The following is a 22383-nucleotide window of genomic DNA, read 5'->3' as shown; positions in this document are numbered from 1 at the left end:
GGTTCTTCAGTGCTAACCAGCCTTCGGGATGCAGAGCTGAGCTGGCTCCGTGGCAGCTACCAAAGCAGCTTAGAATGTAAATAAAACAACGGCTGCCCATTCCTGTCTGTGTAGGAAGGTTTTAAATATTGTAAACCATGCAGGTACCCTGGCTAGGGCACTGGGCATTCGGAATTTCTAAGTGGATGTCCATTCTTTATCCCCAACTCAGTGAATCAGTCTGCAGGCATTGAACTGAACTGAGCACCTACTATGGGCAGAAGCAGTCCTGAGGGTGGGGGTATGGTCAAGAATCACTCCTGCATTGTGGAGTTTACAGTGAGGGAGGAGGAGGAGGAGGAGGAGGAGGAGGAGGAGGAGGAGAGTTAACACTTACTGAGATGGAGGCTGCTCACATGGGCTGAAAGCACTCTTGTGAGTACCAACATCGGGAAGACCACTGAGTGCACCGTTATGGCTTCAACTTGTGTCTCTGTCCCACAGGGCCCAAGACACAGGTAAGAGCTGCTTCTGGGGTCTGACCTTGGGGACCTCATGGGCAAGACAGGCACTCAGCACCCAGCATGCAGGCAAGAGGCAGAAGGGACCAAGCTCAGGAAGGAGGACTACAGAGGGGCTTCAGTTCAGGCTCTTTGAGACAGAGCAGAAGGGCGGCCCTGCCCCATGCGGACTGTGCATCCTTTAGGACTCTGTTTAATCTCCATGTGCTTTGTCCCCACTCTTAAGAACCCTCACCTCCCCTGTCCCATGTCATCGAGTTGCCCAATGAGCAAGCACACTGAGAGTGCCGAGGAAGACTCATCCCAGATCACTGGGACTGGTGCTCCTGCAGAGGCTGACGTTCAGAACACTCCCATCCTCAGAGGCACCGGTGCCACCTGATACCCAGCATCTGCCCTCTTCCTGGAGCTGAGAATGGGCTGCAGAAGAGCCCGCTCAATGGTGTGAGCTTGCTTCCACCGCTTCTCTGCAGCCCGAAGGAGCCCAATATAATGGCAACATCACTTGCTTTGTGATAACTGCGAAGACTGTCATGATAACATGAAGCAGGCATGTGGCCCAGGACATAACATGTAGGGTGGTCAGTGTTCAGAATCATAAGCCACTTGTTCAGAACTGGCCTATTCATCATAGTTTCTTTCTCTGCTATTGTGGGTAGCCATACCATACTGACAGAGCATGGGGGTCTCTTTTACTATTAATAAAGTCTGTTCTTAGACAACTTTATCCATATATGCAATGCATTCTGGTTAATCTCTCTTACCCTCTCTCAGCCCCTTTTCTTCCTTACAAGTATCTCTCCATAATTACTAGTTTTTGTTTTGTTTCATCTCCCACGGAGTTTAAATAAGGCCATCTGTGTGACCTTGCCTGGTACCCTCATCAGTGGGTATTCAGCTAGATCACATGCCACCTCCTCTTCCAAAATCTGTTAGTTGCCAATTGGTCATTGAAGTGACGAAGTGAGTTCCTGTGTGGCAAACGTGTGTATCTGCAGCACACTTGTGTGCCTGCCCTGTGCCAACACAACAGACACCAACACCAATTGTATGGGTTATTGTCACAAAGACCCCACAGACCAAAAGCGTTCTGCAAGCCAGCATGAGAAGAGTGTGTTGACACACTGTGTTACAAGCATGCCCCCAGAAGAAGTGACACAGCCCAGGCAGGGACAGACAGAGGGGGTGGTTTTCTGAAGTAGGCACTGGTGTCTGTCTGAGAAGCAGAAGGGGTGGGAACGTTATTCTAGGCGGGAGACAGAGTGTGCAGGAAAGAAACCGGGCTCCTTTGCTTATCAGCGATTGTTCGGGGTGGGGCAAGAGCAGAGTTTCAGGGCTGGGAGGTGAGGTATGAGCTTGGCGGGGCAGTGACAGCCCGTGGGCATCTGTGATAAACGGGCTTTCTGGAGACTGCCAAGGGGGAGTCGAACACAGTTCAGAATGGAGAACAGGTGGGCACTGCCAGGCCTGCAATCAGTAGCCAAGGAAACCACAGGCAACGTAAGGGGAGATGAGGTTAGCACGGCCAGGGCTGGGATCCAGTGCTCTGGGTCAGGCTCTGTCACAGGCAGGGATGCTTGATCATCAATGAAAGCCCAAGGCTACCCTGGTCTAACCAGTGTGAGGTGCCTGTGTTGGGAGTAGGCCCCGCAAGAGAGCAGTCTAGAGAACTGGGAGACAAAGCGGGACTTAAAGCGGCCACTCTGAGACTGGGAGTTCATACACAGCCCTTTGCTTTTAGGAAGTGGTCGATGAGTGGAGGGGAGATTCCTGGGAAAAGGAGCAGACAGGCTCATTAGTGGGGGCAGCCAATTCTATCATATTGACTGCCAGGATACCCAGAAAGTCAAGCTACCAGGAGGTTACACACATTGGGCACCTCTGGCACACTCTGTCATGTGTCATCTCCACTCACTCTGAGGGCAACCTGCAAAACAAAGGTATTTGCCCCTTACAGAACAGGAAGTGGGTCTCAAAAAGAGGTAGCAGCCTTTTCAGTGGTCCCATGGTGGTGTCCTGGGGACCAAGCTTTACTTTCAAAGCATACGGTGCTGGGGCTTGGCTGGAGAAGACAGTACCAGAGTCCTCATAAGGAGCTCCAGTGAGGGGACACCAGAGCCTGGTCCCAGGTGAGGGCATACAGGCAGGTGGCCTCTCCTCCCCACAGCTCAGGCCTGACTCCATCTCTCCCACACTGTGTCTTCTGCTCCCCACAGGACCCTGCGTACAGCCATGGTAGGAAAAGAGACAGAAAGCAAATGTCCATTCTCAGTTTTCCTGTTCAAATCCAGGTATCCAGGCATGGCACAAGGACCTCCACCCACTCAGCTGTTTGCAGGTTCTGTGTGGCAGGAAGTGAAAGCATCTCCAGCTCTCTCCCTGAGAGAGAGGGTCTGAGGAGATAGTCAAGATGAGGAGAGGAGCCGAAAGTTACCAGCTGTCTCCCTTTTAACGTTACAATGTTATTAGTTTTGTTGAGCTGTCTCCTTTTTAACGTTACAATGTTATTAGTTTGTTTGAGATCAAGACACATGTTCGGCAAGAATGCTTCTAAAGGGGCTCGAGAGTGTAGCTGAGTTGGTCAAGTGCAGCCCTGGAAACCTGAGGTCAGATTCCCAGAGTGCACTTAAAATGCTAGGTGTGATGGTGCCTGCTTGCAATCTCCCTGGGGAAGCAGAGATTCCTGGGGTTTCCTGGGCAGCCAGCGTCATCCGATCAGTGAACCCTAGGACCCAGTGTGAGACCCTGCCTCATAAAACAAGGCGGATAGCTTCTGAGGAATAACACCCTCTGGGTCTGACCTCTGCCCTCCACATGAACGNGGCACCCCCCCCCCAACACACCCACACTTACAAACAAGAATACAAAGTCACCTCTGTCCCATCAGGGAACGACCATCACTTAAACAAAATAAACCTTGGCATCGTGTGTGTGTGTGTGTGTGTGTGTGTGTGTGTGTGTGTGTGTGTTCACAAGAGTACAGGTTCTCTGAGAGTCCACAGAAAGATGTCAGATCTCCTGGAGCTGAAGTTACAGGCAGTTGTGAGTCACTCAATGCTGGGAACCGAACTCAGGTCCTTTGAAAAAGCAGTACATGTTTTCTGCCCCTGAGTCATGTCTCCCGTGCCCACTACCTAGTCTTTCAACACTCACTAACCTCTCCAGCACCTTTCACCATCTACACAGACTTCACATCTACATTAGACTTAAAGTGCCCAGAAAATGATGGGATGCTTGGTATGGTGGCAACGGCTCAGAGAGTGACTTGAGAGTAAGTCACTTGGTGTTGTGTTTCTTTCTCACTTCCTCAAGGTCTCACTGGGTCCTGGTTCCTACAAAGCTCCCATTTACATGTCAGCATCTCCAACACTCCCTGACCCTCATCACCACCAATGGCACAACACCCTCAGGCATAATGGGGCACAAGTCACTTGCTTGTTTGTGAGACCAGCAGCCAGGACATACACTTAAAAAAAAAAAAAAAGTCCCATTTGTCCTATTTGCCTTCCCGTCAGTTCCAGGAACTGACCTGACAAATATCGACCAGTCTGCTGCTATGGCTTCCAACACTATCACCCTGTGGGCAGGAGGCCTTACGGGACTGTGGAGCTGGGTCCACCTGGGTGTCTTCTCTGTGAGTATGCCCTGTACCCAAAATAAAGGTGGGCTATCATCTACCTACCTACCTACCTATCTATCTATCTATCTATCTATCTATCTATCTATCTATCTATCTACCTACCTACCTACCTACCTACCTACCCTACCTACCATCGGCTTTAGAGGGAGAGACAGGGACAATGAGTCCCGCCTCTAAATCTCGAAGCTAGAGCTACAAGATTTCAGCCACCGTCTCTAGAAAATTCAGCAGTAGGGACTCTTGACATATGAGCTGCCAATAATCCTGGCAAACCAACACAGAAACAGCTGGAAGCTAAGTGGCGCCTTTACCAGGAACTCGGCTATGGCAACAAGCCCTTGTACAGACCCCAGGTCTGGAGCTGAGCCCCATCAATTCTAAGCAGCGGTTTCCCTGCGCACACAGCTGGGCTAAAAGTCTCTGTGACTCGAGGGTCTCAGGAGCATTAGTTTAAAGGACAGACAGCAAACTGTCCCAGCATCAGAGGAAGTCTGTGATTGTTGGCATTTCAGTCGCTTCCAGGTGTTTTAGTCGCAGGTGGGAAGCAGCAGGTAATACAATCATCGCTTACCCGGGATGCTCCGCCCATCGATGCTCTCCCCCCACACATTTGTAAACATCTCCATCTGCAGACCAGTGATGCAATGTGCCCGATGTACCCAGCACTTAAACAAACACTTAGTAACAAGAAGGTTAGAACGCAGCCACAGGGTTCTGCTTTTTCTCTGAGAATCTGCCTGGGAACAGAGTTAAGTGCACTAGATTTCCAGTACACCCAGCCTCGGTAGAAATGGGACAAAGTCTCATGTAGTGTTTTTCTTACTTGCTGGTGCTTTACAAGTTAGATTTCATAAATCAAAAGACAGGGGTGACATTGACATTTGGGTTTTGCAAACGGAGGCCGTGAGTTGCAGAGATAGTGTCACACAATGAATAACTGCAGAGCCCCAGTTCAAGCCCATACCGACCAACCTGGCTACAGTCCAGTCTTCCTTGGAAACCATATCCTTCTGCGAGTCACCTTGGGATGTGGGGTAGCAGGGTCAGGAAGGTGCTGAGATCAATGGCCATGAGTGGCTCCCTCAAATTTTCTGCCCACCCTTTATAATTCAATGTCATTATTCAACCATCATTCCACATCTTCCTCTGGTCTTTCCATCTAAGGAAAGTCCCAAGCATGAAAAACTGTCCTTAAACTCCTTACACGGAGCTGGTGCTGGAGGGAGGATGTGACTTTAGGAGATGCCAGCCTTACTTTAGCCAGCAAGTAGCTCCCACCTTCTGAGAGTACTTGGTGCCTATAATCTGGTTGAGCACCAGGGGGCTGTGTTCTATCTGCCTCTCCCCTCCTTTCGCTCCAGCAGGTGACAATGAGCCAAAGGCCATCATATGGGCAAAATGCACAGAAGGTGTTGATCATGGAGCCACTGTGTGATTAAAAGGTAGAAGGGCTGGTTTGAAGGGATGCAGGAAGGTCTCAGAGTCCAGAAGACTCCGGGCTGAACAAGGGCAGGAGCAGTTATGCCCTCTGCAGGGCTGTGGGGGTGAGGGACACCTGTGAGGGAAAAGAAGAAAGTGGAGCAAAGTGGGGTGAGCCTTGCTTTGTCCACACTGTAGGCTCCGTCCCCACTGCTGCACTCACCACGCTCACTCTTCTTGCTCCTACCTCTCCATGAACCCTGTCAAGGTGACCAACGGCTATTCCGACACATCTCATAACTTAAATTAGAACATTAGACACTTGGCACTTGCATGAAGGGGGCTGCCTCTGCACAGAGGAGCAGGGGTTTAAACAGATGTCCTTTGCTTTGCACTTCTGGAAACTTGAAGTCTAACATGACCATCAAGGTGATGGCTGTGCCCTTCGGAGACTGTGCAGGAGAACCTGTTCCAGGCCCCTCCCTGACCCCTGGTTGCTATAACCTTCAAAATTGTGTGGTTTGCACTGGGGTCTCATCTCTGCCTGCATCTTCCCCAGGATCCTCTCCAGATACTTCTTAGAAACCGAAGTCCCTTCTTTCGGGGACACTAGTCATGCAGGGTTAAGGCCCCACTTAAGTGGTCCCCTCTTATTTACTTATATCTGTAATGTCTTCATTTATAAGCAAAGCAGCATTATGAGGTTTTAGGTGCTCTGACCTAGGCATATGAATTATTCAGGCAAAACTCAATTAGTAATAGATGTTTTCAAAGCCCCCGCATCCTTACACATGGGTGTTTCTGTCACTGCACACAGTGTAGGTGGCACCCCTGCATCCTTACACACGAGTGTTTCTGTCTTGGCACAGAGTAGGTGGTTTTCAGGGAGTGGAGTTGTGGAGAGGGAGCCCACCTTCAGCCCCTGCACCTCTTCTCCCAGGAACCATCAGTCCTCCTCCTTCTGAGGTTGCCCTCGTCTCTGTGGGCTTGATTGCTGATCCAGGCTAACATAAACCTCAGCTGCAGGGCCTCTCCCTTGGGGCCTGAAGGCACTGCACATCACCTTCTTTCACACAACTGACTGCACTACTCCACACCACGCTCAAGGGGTCTAGCATCATTCCTGCTTGTATAAAGCATTTCCTCTATCGCATGCCTCTTGGCTTGCAGCCACATAAGCATTTGCCTGGACACACACTGGATGTCACCTCCACCATGCCCTAAACCAGTGGCTCTCAACCTATGGGGGCTGCACCCACAGGCTTGGCAGGGGCTCACATATCAGATATCCTGCATACCAAACATCTACATTACAATTCATAACAGTAGCAAAATTGCCGTTATGAAGGAGCAATGAAATAATGCTATGGTTGGGGGCTTACCAGAACATGAAGAACTGCATGAAAGGGCCACAGCATTGGGAAGGTTGAGAAACACTACCTGAAACTCTGAGACTCTTGGGATTGTGTTGATTTCTTTAACCCACAAGATACTCAGTGTCTGGCACACCTTTAGATATTATATATGATTGCAAAAACAACTGGGTCCAGAAGAATGCAGAAAAATAAAAATAAGATGGAAGGAAAGAGGGAGAGAAGATAAAGGGAGTGAAAGATGGAGCAAGAAAGGAGAATGAACAGGGGAAAAGAGGGGGAGGAGAACAGGAGAGAGTGGGAGAAAGGAAGAAGCGGGGGGGGTGAAGGAGAGGTGGGGGGAGGAAGGAGGGAGGGGCAGAAGGAAAGAGGGAAAGAGAAGGGAGTGGAGGAGAAGAGAGGAGAGGAAGAAGGGAGGGGAGGAAAGAGGGAAGGGAGGAGGGAGGGAAGGAAGGAGGAAGGCTGGACTGAAGGATCTATTTTTCCAGCTGGAATCCCAGTTGCACACCACCACCACCCCTTTGTTCTCTGCAGTGAGGGATTAGGCACAGATGGTGGCTTTAAAATAAGGTCAGGGGGTAACAGTGTCATCTACCGAGAAGAACAATGTGTTCCTCATCTTTCCAGAGGATGGGGCCAGTGTGGCTGTGGCTGTGGCTGTGGCTGCTGATAGCCGAGGTCCTGCTTCCTGTCCATTGTCAGCCATTCTCTGCCCCTGGAGATAAGAGTCTGGGGTCCCCTCGACCAGCCAGCCACCAGTCCCTGGAGCCAGCACCCGCCTATCACAAGGTCACACCCACCATTACGAATTTTGCTTTGCGTCTATACAAGCAACTAGCAGAGAAAGTATCGGGGAACATCCTCTTCTCCCCCGTGAGCCTCTCCAGCAGCCTGGCTCTGCTGTCCCTCGGGGCACATGCTGACACCCAGACCCAAATTCTGGAGAGCCTGGGCTTCAACCTCACGGAGACCCCAGCAGCTGACGTCCACCGGGGCTTCCAGAGCCTCCTGCACACTCTTGACCTCCCCAGCCCCAAACTGGAACTGAAACTGGGACATTCCCTGTTCCTAGACAGACAGCTAAAACCTCAGCAACGCTTTCTGGACAGTGCCAAGGAACTGTACGGAGCTCTGGCCTTTTCTGCCAACTTCACAGAAGCAGCTGCCACAGGGCAGCAGATCAATGACCTCGTGCGGAAGCAGACCTACGGGCAGCTGGGGGGCTGTCTCCCGGAGTTCGGCCCCGACACTCTCATGGTTCTCTTGAACTACATCTTCTTCAAAGGTGAGACTTCTCGGACAGAAATATGGCCCTCTCTGTAAGCAAAGGGCCTGCCAGGTGTGGATAAGACAGTTCCCTACGCTTGAGAAGCTCATGTCCCCTGTGGAAGTAGCAAAGGAGAAAAGACAGTTCAGAGGGATGGTGTAGGTACGGCTCCCAGAAGTCTCAGCAGAGACCTTGGCCTGGATGTAATGGTCGGCTTCCCAGAAAGGGGGTATCTATTCAGTGTGGAGGCACATCTCTCCACTCCTAGAGGTCGAGGTAGGAATATTTCTTACAAGTTGATATCAGCCTGGATTACATAGAGAGAGTCTGACTTGAATGAATGAATGAATGAATGAATGAATGAATGAATGGCAGAAAAAGAAAAGGTGATGGCTTCTCTTGCCTCAGCTTCCTGAGGGCTGACTTTGCAGGTGTGGGCCACCATGCCAGCTTGAAGCTCTTCGCAGACACTGAGGCATCTGGTCAGAGAGGGTGGACGTCACATTCCCACATAACCTTAGCTGTGCTGTCTGAATCAGGCTGCTAGTCCCAGCTTTATGGCTCTAGAAATCAGACTGCTTCAATCAACTCATGCCTACTACCTTACTAAGAAATGCGTGCTTCTTATTCATTCATGATGACTTAAGAGACAGTGCTTTGGGGGCTCAGTGGTTAAGACCACGGGTTGCTCTTCCAGAGGACCTGGATTCAATTTGTGACTACTGTGTATAACTCCATATCCAAGGGATAGGGTACCCTCTTCTGGCCTCCTTGGGTACTACGCATACATGGTACGTAGACACATACAAAATAAAAATAAAATTTTCTTTAAAATAATAAAAAATTATACCTTGTACAAGGAAGGCCGGAGCATGCTGTGTGTGCTTTGTAGATAAATTCTCTCAGTTCATCATAACCATAGGTCACTTACCCAAGAGAATTGCTCTCATGCCTCCTGGCTTTGGGCCCTGTTGCTTAAGACACTCCAGAGGATGTCACCATTCTGCATGTCCTCGTGGATATCTCCCCGAGTTGCTCTCTTGCCCATGTGCTCATGGTTCTGTGAATTTTGTACCCTCAGCCAAGTGGAAGCATCCCTTTGATCGCTACCAGACCCGGAAGCAGGCAAGCTTCTTTCTGGACCAGAGGACGCCGCTCCGAATTCCCATGATGCGACAGAAGGAAATGCACAGGTTCCTGTATGACCAGGAGGCATCGTGCACTGTCCTCCAGATCGAGTACAGTGGCACCGCCTTGCTGCTGCTGGTGCTCCCTGACCCTGGGAAGATGCAGCAGGTAGAGGCTGCCCTCCAGCCAGAGACACTGAGAAGGTGGGGCCAGCGGTTCCTGCCCAGGTAGGTGGGTGCCCCAGGTGCTGCCTGTTCTTGCTTAAAAGCTGGGGCAGGTCTGCTCTGCTTTATCCCCAAGCGCCCATCTCCTGGGTTTGCTCACTATCTCACCCTTGGCTTCACAGATCTCTTCCTCTTGTCTTTGGGACACAGATTTCCTCAACCCTTAAAACAAAGATATGCTAAGTACTGCATGGGGGTATGGGGGACGAACAGAGCCAGTACCTGAGTACTTAAACTAGTGCTAAAATATAAGTGCTTTCTAGATTGTCTTTTCATCCCTGTCTTTTCCTTTTGCTTCCTTCTTTTTCATAATAATTTAACACCATGAGGTAGCTAAGTCTGCCAAAGAGAAAAAAAGAAAGAAAGAAAGAAAGAAAGAAAGAAAGAAAGAAAGAAAGAAAGAAAGAAAGAAAGAAAGAAAGAAAAACAAGAACAATTACTAAAGATGACCACGTCTCCTGGAATCTGGAGGCAGGAGCTGATGCAGACAGAAGTCATGGTTGGGTACTGCTTACTGGCTTGCTTCCCATGGCTTGCTCAGCCTCTTTTCTTATATAACCCAGGACCACCAGGCCAGGGATGGCACCACCCACTGTGGGCTGGCCATGATAAATGTAGTATGAACTGAATGGTCTACAAGTGGGCTGTTCCCAAGAGTGCTGGCTATTAAGAGAGCCCTGGCAATTAGCAAATAAATAAGGGGGAAACATAGTAATCTCAGTGAAAGGGGGCAGATTTACTCTGAGTTAAAAGACATTTCTGCATTCATCGCAGGGGACATGGGAGTCTGATGGTGAGCATGGAGAGGCAGGCTTTGGGTTCAGACGCCACAGCCCTCTCTCTGGGTCAGCGGTTCTCAGCCTTCCAAATGCTGTGGCCTTTTAGTACAGTTCCTGTGGTGACCATAGAATCATTTTTGTTGCTACTTCATGACTGTAATTTTGCTACTGCTATGAATTATAATGTAAATATTTTCAGAGAGATAGGTTTGTCAATGGGATGGTGCACAGGTTAAGAATCTCTGCTCTAGATGCTTGCAACAACACCAGGGGGTGGGCATCTCCCTGGTGCATCTCTCTGCCTTTTTCTAAAAAAAAAAAAAAAAACGTTCAGGCAGGTAGAGCAGGGTGATGGTGGCTTGCACTGGGATGGTGTCGATGAATGGATATAAGGTACAGTTGGGAAACTGAGCCCGAAGCACCTGCAGTTGACTCAGATGTGGGGGTGGGATACACAAACGGTATTTACTCCACCTGGTATGGTACCCCGTGCTTCTAATTAGTGGCGCCTTGCAAAACTCTGGCTAGTGTCTGGCACCTAGAAAGCTCTCCACAAACCCAGGGAAGATAACAAAGGCAGCTCTGTCTGCCGGGAAACTTCTCAGATCCAGCCATGAGTCACTGTGAGGTCTATGTGGAGGGAGGTTTGGGTGGGCGTGGGTAGTGGGATATTCTACCACAGCAAATCACATCACAGGAAGACTAACCATCCCACCGGCCTGGATGCCCTGCTCTCGCTCACAGCTCAGGCTGCCAGCAGCCAGGGTCCAGGCGACAGCCAATCAGCACCTTTTCTCTGATTCTCTGTCTAGTCTGTTGGATTTGCACCTGCCAAGGTTTTCAATTTCTGCAACCTACAACCTGGAAGAGCTCCTGCCCCTCACTGGTCTCAGCAACCTGTTCGACATGGAAGCTGACCTATCAGGAATTCTGGGGCAACTCAACAAAACTGTCTCCAGGGTAAGGCAGGGGGACGTGAACTTGGGGAGGAGGAATGTTTTTCTTCCAACATGAAGTGTATTGGAAAACTAAGGTCCCCAGTCCTTTCCCTAGACTGACTTTCCGACACACAATCTTTACAGATTTTATTCACGGGCAACTCCATTTCCATCTCTCCTTCCCTAGATCCGCACTAGTCGGGGCAGGGATGTGGGGTTCTGTAGAACACTTGAGGTCATCCGCGGAGCCAGAATTATGCCAGGCGAGGGGTAGCAGTCTTTTATTCCAAATAATTCCCCTTTGGGCATTGGGAGCTCTGTCTGTCTTTATCATAGCTATAGAGAGTAATAGAGTGGGCTGGAGAGATGGCTCCGTGGTTAAGAGCACTTCCAGAGGTCCTGAGTTCAAATCCCAGCAACCACATGGCGGCTCACAACCATCTGAATGAAATCTGACGCCCTCTTCTGGGGTGTCTGAAGACAGCTACAGTGTACTTACACATAATAAATAAATAAACCTTTGAGCTGGAGTGAGCAGGGCCAGAGAGAGAAGAAAGTGTCTGAAGACAGCTACAGTATACTTACATATAATAAATAAATCTTAAGAAAGAAAAGTAATAGAGCATAGACAGGTGGTGTAGTTGTCAGTGTTGCTATGGTAACAAGCCTCCCCCCTACATCCCAGTACATTAGCACAACAGAGGCTTATTGTGAGAATTCCTTCCCAAAGGAGATGGAAATAAAGTCACCTATTCTCCACTAGGTCCTACAACGAACCAAAGTAAAATTTCATGTGGGGAGCCACTGAGTCCTTTAGGCAGGGGTGAAGGGTTACAGGCAGGAGAATAGGTGACCCCAAATCAGCTTACATGGGAAAATTTTCACTCAGCTTAGATAGAGCCCTTCTGCCATCAACCTCCCTCAGCCCCTGACCCATGTGTAGATTAAGCAGAATTGTGTACAGATGGCTGAGAGAAGCTGCTGGAATCTCAGATGAGGGGCCGGACGGCTCTCTTCCTCCTTCCATCTGTGACGGAGTGTCAATAGTCAGCCATCCCAATTCTGACGGGCACCTGTAGGCATGAGCAAACGGTCTGATAAAGGTGGCCGCAGCTTTGCTCAGAGGACTGCATTCTACAAGGCCCATCTCTAGCAGACAGTGCATCAAAGAAGCAGTCTGCTGTGTAACCCTGGCTACGGATCTGTTCCTCATGAGTTCTTCCAGGAGGGAAACGGAAGGAAAAATCCCTCTCTCAGAGGAGAAGAGGAAGACAGGAGACATATACAGTGGCTCGTAACCTTTCCATTCCCCACAGGCCTACATAATGGCTGCTCACAGCCACTGCCTAAGAGCAGGTCCCCTGTTCAGTCAGTGGTTAGAGGCTGTGTTCTCTCTTGATGGGAGACAGCACAAGCTGTCGTGAAATGGGCAAGCATTTGTAGCCCTCTAACAGGAACTATAGTCTTTCCCAGGAAAGTGGCTCTTCCTAGAGCGTAGCTTGGCTTGTCTGCTTAGGTCGGAGATGTCCCTTGTCATCGGAGTCTTTGTTGTTAGGGCCTTACAAGGAATAGACTCTGTCTTGTATTTGGTTCTTAACCCTCCGGAAGAGAGCTAAATGCACACCCAAGGAAGCAGGGATGTAGACTTGTGTCTGAGCATGTGTGTATAAGGTATGCCCGTATGTGCATGGGAGGGTGTGTATGCACGCGTGTGTGCATGTGAGCCTGTGTGGTGGACAAGAAGAAAATGACAAAGTTCAAAGGACGTTCCACAAGTGACCTTGCCTGCCTTGGTTATCTTTCATAGGCCTTTTTTGGAGGTAAAAGAACTCAAAACTATTTTCCCAAGTTCTTTTAAAGTCACAGAGTCCTTTCTTGCTAAGAAGTTGTGAAACCTTTAATAGTCTATGCTTAGGGTAAAGTGGGACTCAATTCTACTTAGCACATTGGGGCCTGCTTTTGGCCATAAGTGTTTTGAAGATGAGAAGCCAGAGGGAATTAAGAAAGGGTAGTGAAGCTCAAAGGAGCCTGCACCCTGTGGACCTATGCCAGGAACTTAGCTCCTCAGTGGGACTGAGGCCACCACGTGCCCGGGTACTCAGCTGAGGGAGGTGACAAATATAAGTTGGGGGTTGTTTCTTAGGCAGGGTGGACCCGAGGGACCCCAATAGGCTCTGAGATATCGTTCAAAGCTCGGGAAGGTGACCTCTGCCCTCAGAACCATGAACAAGCTCTGACTCTGTCCTCTTCTCTCCCAGGTGTCACACAAGGCTGTAGTGGACATGAACGAGAAGGGAACTGAGGCCGCAGCTGCCTCTGGCCTCCTGTCCCAGCCCCCAGCCCTGAACATGACATCAGCCCCACACGCCCACTTTAACAGGCCCTTCCTACTTCTGCTCTGGGAGGTGACCACCCAGAGTCTGCTCTTTTTGGGGAAAGTGGTCAACCCAGCCACTGGGTAATTATGGTGGGGAGGCCACAGGAAGGCTAGCCCAACCTGCACAGTAGGACCCCCTGTGCTGCAGTTCTAATAAATCTGAATTTGGCTCTGCAAAGTCCCTTGAGCCACGCTTGCAGGAGGGCGATGTCCAGGGCAGCTTCTAGTCATCAGCTCCATAGCTTCACAACCCTGCCACCTCCGTTGCAGATGTCTGCCGAATAGCCTTAGGGTGAGGGACACTGGAAAAGGCACCAAAGACACAGGGGAATGAGCAAGCCAGGTGACATCCTCCTGCAGTGTTACCTTGAGGGGAGGCTGGATCTGGGGCCAAAGGGGGCTTCAAACCATGTGCTGTGAAGCAAAAGGGGTGTGAGGAGGGACCGATTTCACCATCGATCTAAAGCATGAGAGACAGAATTGGAGAGGCAGACAAGAAGCCTCAAAGGCAAGGGGCGGCGCCCCAAGGCTGAATAAGGCCAAGAGGATGGGGTTGGGATGAATGTGCAGGTGTATTCATACACATACACACATACACACATACACACATACACACATATACACACACACATACACACATACACACACACATACACACATACATACACATGCACATACACACATACACACACACATACACACACACATATACACATACACACATACACACATACACACACACATACACACACACATATACACATACACACATACACACATACACCCATACACACACATACACACACACATATACACATACACACATACACACACATACACACATACACACACACATACACACATATACACACATACACACANACATACATACACATATACACATACACACGCATACACACACATACATACACACACATACACATATACACATATACACATACACACATACACACATACACACACATACATATACGCACATACACACATACATACATACACTTGCATACTTATGCATACATGTACCTTTAAATCTAAGCCTTATGAGTAAGAGAAACAGCATTTGCCTTCTAGTCTAGCTAGTTCTCTCAATACAAACATTAATTCCAGTTCCATGTGGGTTTTTTCTGTAAATGTCATGATTTTGTTTTTCTCTACAGCTACACAGAGCTCCAGTGAGATATGCTCCACACGTATTTCATCCATCCATCTGTCAATGGGCAGATGTGGAGCGGATAGCTCCGCTTCCCAGATACTGCGTGTAGAATAGTGATAGTGCTTGGCACTGACATTTTAGTCTATGGCTCTGTACTCTCAGACAAACATGCTAAGCCCAAGTTCTCAATCCAGCTCTGTACAGCCAGAGTGGATAGCAATAAAAAGCTCAGGTTACTGAATGTTAGATGATATCTGAGTCGCTTGGGCTAGAAGGGAGCCGCCTTGACTTCATGTTATCTAAAATTAGTGGGCAATATTGCTGGTTCACTTCATATTTGAGGGGAAAGGTGTTTCTCATAGTAATGGAAATTCAGTCAGATAAGAGGAATTCCCAAATACTTTTAGTGCACACCTTTCATGTAGAGAAGCATTGGGAGACAGCAAGCAATCCCACACCTACTTGCCCATCATCAAAGGCTCATACTGCCCCCTGCAGGCTATAGGGGATCATTGACACATATCAGAATGACTGTGGCTGGTACTCTGTCACCTAGGTTAGTTGAACAGAGGAGTCCTTATAAGAGGGTAGAGTTGCCAATATGACACAGACTGCCCTGTTAAATCTGAGATTTAGCCAAGCCAAATAACCTTTTAATGTTATTATTCCCTGTGACATACTTGGGCCATATTTATACCCAAAACATTTATTCTTCTTGGGTGCTATTCAAATTAGTACGTTGCCTTGATTTTGTATGGAGGCATAGAGAAGCAAGCCCACGTGGTCAACATTCTTTAGTGCATCAGAATGAAAGTTATACCCCGGGCTGAAGGGCAGGCTGGCTCCCTCATTAGGGCAGAAAAGGAAGTCAATATCAAAGCAAGTAAATAGCTCAAGTGCAGAAGTTGGAGCGTTTCCTAGATGGTCCACCCTGAGAAATAAATACGCAGAATGCCGAGAAACACTTTGCAGCCTCAGCAGAGGGAATCATGAACACTCGGGTTTTCTTGTCGTAAATTATATTTTCCTTCCCAGCTTCCCAAGTTGGATCAGACAGTTTTCATGAAAAGGCAGCAGTTCCAGTGAAGGTCACAGCAGGGCAGGGAGGGGCTCCGAAGCCACCACACAGGCTGGAAGAGTCTCCGAGGAGCTCTGTGGGCCATTGGAGGTGGTTTGATGGAGTTTGACCCTGTCAATCTTTCAGGAATAATGATGTTTGGGCATTTCAGGTTTTTTCCTGATGTTTGTACAGAATGATGTGGTCAATCACCCAATCAGGGCAAACACCCAGGATATGCAGTCAATATTCAGCATGCTTCGTTCCAGGCTTGCTCATGTCCACTGCTCCTGCCTTGCCAAAAGCAACTTCCACAGCAGTGGAATTTCTTCCACAGTGAGGTAGTTAGCTCACCCACGTGTGTCTGAACCCCGACATGTCCTTCAGGGTCTTCCCAGGGACAAACTCCCCTGGACCCTGGTGAGGATGAAATCTGAAGTCTGCCTTAAAACAGAATCTACAGTGAGGAGGAGAAGAGGAAGGGGGGCTCTCGTGACAGAGGAGGGTTCATGGCCCTAGAAAAACAAGGCACAAAGAGACACGGGTATCATCTAGATGGTGACAGGGCGAAGACAGAAAAGAAGATGTGAGTTCATGGAAGACCTCCCTCGCAGCAATGATCACATGTGCCACTCCATGCATAATTCCATTTTATTTCTGGTCGTTATGATGATTTTTCTAGATGTTTTTCCTTCATTGACATAAGTTCATGCGCATAGTGTTGAATTTCATGTAGAAGTAATTTTAAGCATATCAAGTATGCTGACCATATTCACCCCCAACCCTTTCTCTGTGGTCTTTCTCCACCTACTCTGTCACTAGTCTCTTTTCTCTCTCTAAGCTCCTTCTGCTTTTGTTACATATTTGCTTTAAGCCGAAGGAAGAAGGCCTGGAAGAGGTTGTGTTAATGATTCCAGTGGAGTAATATATTACATATTATATATGTAATATATAATATGATATATGATATGGCGAATACATAGATACAGTGACCAGTAATGCTGCAAACAGTTTGGTTAAACTCTACCAAAACAAGTGACTTCACTAGCCAACCACACACCTCGGGTCACAACTATGTATGAAGTTGCCTGTGGTGTGTGCTGTGGGGTGGTTACAGCACTGGGGATCACAAAGAGGAACAAAGCCTGGGGTACCCAGTCAGGAAGAGGTTTCCTCAGTTCCTGCTGTCGGGTGAATATTTATACCCAGCCAGCAAAGCCAAAGGGCCCTAGCATGGAGGCATCAGGAGGTGGGGCTTTGGGAAGTAACATCAGGAGGGTGGAGCTCAGAGGATAAACCTGGTGCCCATACAATAAGAGACACAAGAATTTGCTCATTGCATCTGCCCTCACTGTGTTGAGGATGGGGCCCATCTAGTACCAGATCTGTAGGCACTTTTGTCACCAATTAGTTGGCTGGGGTCATTTGGCCCTGCCTGAGAGATAGACCTCAAGGGTAAGCAGCTTTATTTACTCCCAGCCTTTCCTGGCAACAGTCGCTAAGCAGAGGCAGCAGACAGTGGCGCCCTCTAGTGTTACAGCCTGTGCTGGCCTTGGGGAATCGATGCCCGCAGGCAGCTCCAGGCAGAAGACATGTTTCCGTGCTCAATCTTGGGTGTGAGATATCTGCCTGGGATATCGCTGCCGCTCTCTGGATTTCTTCTGGTGACTGGGACGTGCTGAGTCTCTTTACAGCTCTTCACAGCCTTTGTCCCCTCTTCAGTGCCGGCTGGCCCGCTCCTGGCATCTCTCTCTAGTTCGGCAATAAAGGAGCGTCACCTGGCATACTCATAAGTGAGCCCAAGCAGCCTCATCCTGTTTGGAGCAATCAGAGCCTTGGCTCTTACAAGAAGACACAATCGCTAGGAGTCGTGTTCTGATCCAGCCAAAACCCTAACTCTGAGTGCCGGTCATCGTTATAGGGAATTGATGTTAGGACGAATGGTGATCTTACCTATTAATAGTCACAGAAATCCCAGTGTGGATGGCACAAGCTGAGAGAGAGAGAGAGAGAGAGAGAGAGAGAGAGAGAGAGAGAGAGAGAGAGCGCTAGTCAGGGAAGTCAGCTTCCTTTTGTATTTGCAGAGCCATCTCAAGGACTGTGCAGAATGTTGAGGAATGCCACTACATTTGCAAGGGTTGTCAAGCTAGCTGTGAGACTGCCAGTCCTTTGCTCAAGGCAGCCAGGGTGACAAGGAACAAATCAACAGCTGCCAATTAGGAAACCAGGTTGCCTCATCCCAAACATGTCATGTCCGCTTGTGTCCAGGAAAACAGACATCAAAAGCTTTGCTGACAGAGAACTTGTCATTAACACTGAGAGTGGTTTTCACAGATTTTTAACAGTGCCCAGTGCCCTAGGGAGAGGTGGTCCACTCACCCACTCACTGCCCAGCCCCAGAACTCTGAGCAATGAACGTGTGGCGTCTTGGCTCAGCCACGGCACCAATCTCTATTAAGGCAGCCTGCCTCAGTCCTGTCGGGATTTGAAAACTAGTGCCTGTGTGTGATTGGCTGCTTCCTAAAGCACAGAGACCACTCATAATTCTAAGGCCCAAGTCAGACTCCAGCAGATTTGGTGACTTCTGAGGGCCCATGCCACACCGTGGGTACCTTCTGTGTGTCATCTCCTCATGTGAGAGGCAAGGAAGCCACCTCGGTCCTCTTTTGCCCAGGTCATGGGGATTCCAGCCTTGTGGCTGGTCACTTCTCACTACCATCTCACTGGGAATGAGGGATTAGTGCGATACTGAGGTCATACTGAGGTGCAGAATAGACAGCTTAAGACATCCCGCCAGCCTATTCTCCACACAAAGACAAGGGTTCTCTTATAGACAGATAGACGGACAATACACCTGGCAGAAGATCACTTAGCTTATGATCCACAATGAATGCTAGGCCTCATTCGACCTTGAGCTAAGCAGGGCATCCGTTTATTCTACAGTCACTCATTAAAAGCATAGCCTTGTGGCAAACACTTGTTTACTCTGAGGCAAATGGCAAAAACTGCCAATTTTTCAAAGAAATCTGTCCCTGGAAAATGGAACCTGCCACTGGGTGGATTTAATGATGGAATGAGAACTGCATTAGCCCTGAACACTCTGAATGGGTGGAAGAGGAGGCCTGAGACAGGTGGAAGAGGAGGCCTGAGACAGGTGGAAGATCTTCCTTGAGTGCTGGGGTCTAGCCTTGACATAGCACAGGATCAGTGTTCTCAACTGGAAGCAGGGATATGTGGAAAGCGTGTAAGAAAACACACAGACAACTTCTTGGGTACAAACTGACAGGCAAGTTTTCAAGACTTGAAGTTGCATCTCTCTCTCTCTCTCTCTCTCTCTCTCTCTCTCTCTCTCTCTCACTTATTGTTACTCTAAAAGCAGGTAGAAATGTATAATGATTACCAGATCAAATTCAAAAGAATGACCACATCTCACAATGAATTAAGAATTACAATTGTTACCCAACGTTTCAAGTTCCCCCTATGCCCAGGCCTGTGGCTATAATAATAGTAATTGCAAACTTATCATTATTTAAACTTTAACTTCTGACTTATTCTACTTCAGAGCTCAGAGCTCCGATGTCAGCTACTTGCATTTCCCTGTGAAGCTTAGTGATGAATGACACTGGCAACGCTGCCAGGCAGTGGCCAGGAAGAGTCAGGTTAACCCTTAACTCAGTAGTTTCACTAGCTTTCTGCTTCTGCACATTGTACACGGTGACTCTCCTAAGAGTCCCAGTGCTTTGACTTAGTTTTACTAGTATATAATTTTATGCATTATATACTTCCTTATCCATATATATCCAAAGAAGACCAGGAACCACTCTCGAATGTTGTGCAAAACTCATTTCAGGACTTCAATAGCTTTTTCCCTTCTGAACTAAAGTATCCCGTGTTTGTGTTCCCTTTTTCCATTTTTCCTTTATCCCATGATTACGCTAATGCTTTTTCATAATTCCAGTAAATTTCTTCACTCTCTGGTAATGGACCCTATATGACTCTAGCAGGACGTGGCTCTGTTTCATTTTCTAATATTTCTAAACATGATCTCTTAAAACTTTCTTTGCAAGTAAACAATGCCATTGTGCAGTTATTACATTGTTTCCAAGATGAGAACACACAGCATGCACCTGGTCATTAGGACTGTGCTGTGCTGTGCCCCTGTCTCAAGTTTTGATTGTTTAAGAATCATTACATCAAGGAATATCTAGTTTCACAGAGCTCACCAGAGCAGAAGGAGAAGGAAATAAGAAAATCAGATATAATAGAATAATTATGCATACCAAGGCCAACTGAAAAGCAGTCACGCACAAATGAAATCTATACAGCCGTTGTCCATGGCTAGGGTTAGGAGAAATGGGAACAACTGGTTTTTTTGTTTGTTTTGTTTGTTTTGTTTTGCTTTGTTTTTTACAAATGGCTCAAGGGCTTCTGGGATGTTTTTATGGAGGCCTGCTGGGATAGTTCCTCACTTCTGATGGTAGGTCCCCTGAGGGAAGTGTCTCCCACTTCTTAGGGTCCCAGGCACCATACATGTCATGGTATGCTGTCCTAGCACTTGAAGCCCCAAGTTATATTTCCACACCATCCACAGATGATACTGCTCGTGGGACAGTCCACAGCAACAATCCCGGCTTCTAAACGTGTGGTGGCCCCTTGCCCATGCCTCCTTGTGATGCTTCTCACAAGGCACAGGTTATAGAAGTCAATTTGACAATGTTGGTGGACAAGATCTCTGGCCATTCCACATTCTTCTTAAGTAATTACATACTTCATGTTTGACACATTCATACATGTACATGTGTACTTTGATCATACTCAGTCTCTCTTTCTTTTTTAATTTTTAAATTTTTTTAACATTCATTATTTTATTTTATTTTATTTTATTAAATATTTTCTTTATTTACATTTCAAATGTTATCCCCTTTCCTGGTTTTCCCTCCAAAACTTGCCTATCCCTTCCCTCATGCCCCTGCTCATCAACCCACCCACTCCTGCTTCCTGGCCCTGGCATTCCCCTACACTGGGGCATTGACCCTTCACAGGACCAAGGGCCTCTCCTTCCATTGACGACCGACAAAGTCATCCTCTACTACATATTCCTTTCCTCCCAATACATGCCTTCCTGCTTTCATACTTTTTCTTGTGTGTCCCACTGCATTTACCGAGAGCTTCTCACATGAATGAGCATGCTTGGGTGTGGAGCTCATTCCTGGGATGTAAGCAAATGCACGATAGCTACATCCCTGAAGAAAAATGATGGTTCCCCTCCCCCCAACAGCCATCAATTGTCAAAATCTCCTCAGCTATGGGTGGGGCCCCAGGTACCCCACCCCATCCATGCTGGGGTATTGACAGCTCAATCAGATACAGCTCAGCACAGCATTTCCAGAGAACTCAGGTTTGATGCCAGCACATGGTGACTCCCAACTGTCTATTACTCCAGTTCCAGGGACTCTGACATCCTCTTATGGCCTCCTATGGCATCACGCACATACACATAGAACACATGGCATACATGCAGGCAAAACACATATGCACATAATTTTGTTTTTAAACTTTAGGAAGAAACATACCACCACCACCCACACTTGCTGGCTGAGTTCTGGTCAAAGACAAAGAGAGAAAGGCAGCTTTGGTCTTTGGCCAGGTGCTTTGATGGGGGCTGACTAATGTAAAGCGATAACTCCTACCTGGGCAGGGCCAGAAGCCCAAGGGCAAGGCCAGTGTTCACTAATGAAAAGACAGCTAGTCAAATAAATAGCAACCTCTAATTAATGGCCAGGTTACTTGTTTGAATCAACCAGGAAGTAACCAGGAAAACTGGAGTTTGAAAACCAATCTCAAAATTAATTCTGAGGTCAAAAGCAGAAACCAGGTGTGTGTGTTTTCAGGGGTGGGGTGGTGGGGGTTGAGTTGGGGGGTGGGGCAGGCAGGGCAGATCTTCAGTCTCAGTAGCACATGATCTACCACATAACCAGATCCCGGTCAGAGAGTAGACCTTCTCAGGTGAGAGGACAAAAATCCAGGTGGCCTGCAAGGGGTGTGGTTCACACGAAAGGATGGGACTTGAGAGAGAGCCTCCTCCTGAGGGACCAGAGCTCAATGGCAGGGGACTGGGGTGCATGTGTGGCCTCTGCCAGGCATTCCCTTTGGTTTGTGGAAATCCAGACAGCTTAGTCCTTACTCAGCCAGGCTCTGCGACCCATTGTTTCCTGTTCCCACGGCACTCCGTTTAGGGACACTTGTTCCTGTTAGTGCAGAAGTGCAGACCCACAGAGGATGCCAGCAACTCTAAGTGGAGCAGGAATCTTGCCTTCCTGCTGAAGGTGACGCCAGTATTAGTGCTGTCAGCTTCACAGGCTCCAGTGTCATCTGGTGGAGCAGCCTCGGAGCTTGTGTCTATGAGGAAGGTTCTAGACTAAGTAGGTTCTAAACTAACCAGGTAGAAAGGTTTACTTAAACATGGGAGCCATTGCCATGTTTCAAATTGGGTGTTTTGGTTTGTTT

The 22383-nt window shown here is 48.3% G+C and overlaps 1 protein-coding gene across 1 annotated transcript; it reads left to right on the top strand.

Annotated features, from left to right (window-relative positions):
* Window positions 1–4052: 4052 nt before the first annotated feature.
* On the top strand, window positions 4053–13819 carry Serpina11 (serpin family A member 11). The gene is made up of 5 exons (XM_021202538.2): window positions 4053–4134; window positions 7560–8217; window positions 9281–9554; window positions 11143–11290; window positions 13527–13819. Exons 1-5 carry the CDS (start codon window positions 4057–4059, stop codon window positions 13728–13730), a joined length of 1362 nt encoding a protein of 453 aa, XP_021058197.2. The 5' UTR covers window positions 4053–4056; the 3' UTR covers window positions 13731–13819.
* Window positions 13820–22383: the final 8564 nt, after the last annotated feature.

Source organism: Mus pahari, chromosome 7, assembly GCF_900095145.1.
Source record: "Mus pahari chromosome 7, PAHARI_EIJ_v1.1, whole genome shotgun sequence".
NCBI lineage: Eukaryota > Metazoa > Chordata > Mammalia > Rodentia > Muridae > Mus > Mus pahari.
Note: the sequence above shows the minus strand (reverse complement) of the source record. Positions and strands in the feature narration are given on the sequence as shown.

Excerpts from the sequence above, each read along its gene's own strand:
- Serpina11 (XM_021202538.2), top strand. The coding sequence starts at position 4,057 with ATGGCTTCCAACACTATCACCCTGTGGGCAGGAGGCCTTACGGGACTG. Across the intron at positions 8,218-9,280 it reads GAACTACATCTTCTTCAAAG|CCAAGTGGAAGCATCCCTTT; the intron begins GTGAGACTTCTC and ends TTGTACCCTCAG. Across the intron at positions 9,555-11,142 it reads GGCCAGCGGTTCCTGCCCAG|TCTGTTGGATTTGCACCTGC; the intron begins GTAGGTGGGTGC and ends TTCTCTGTCTAG.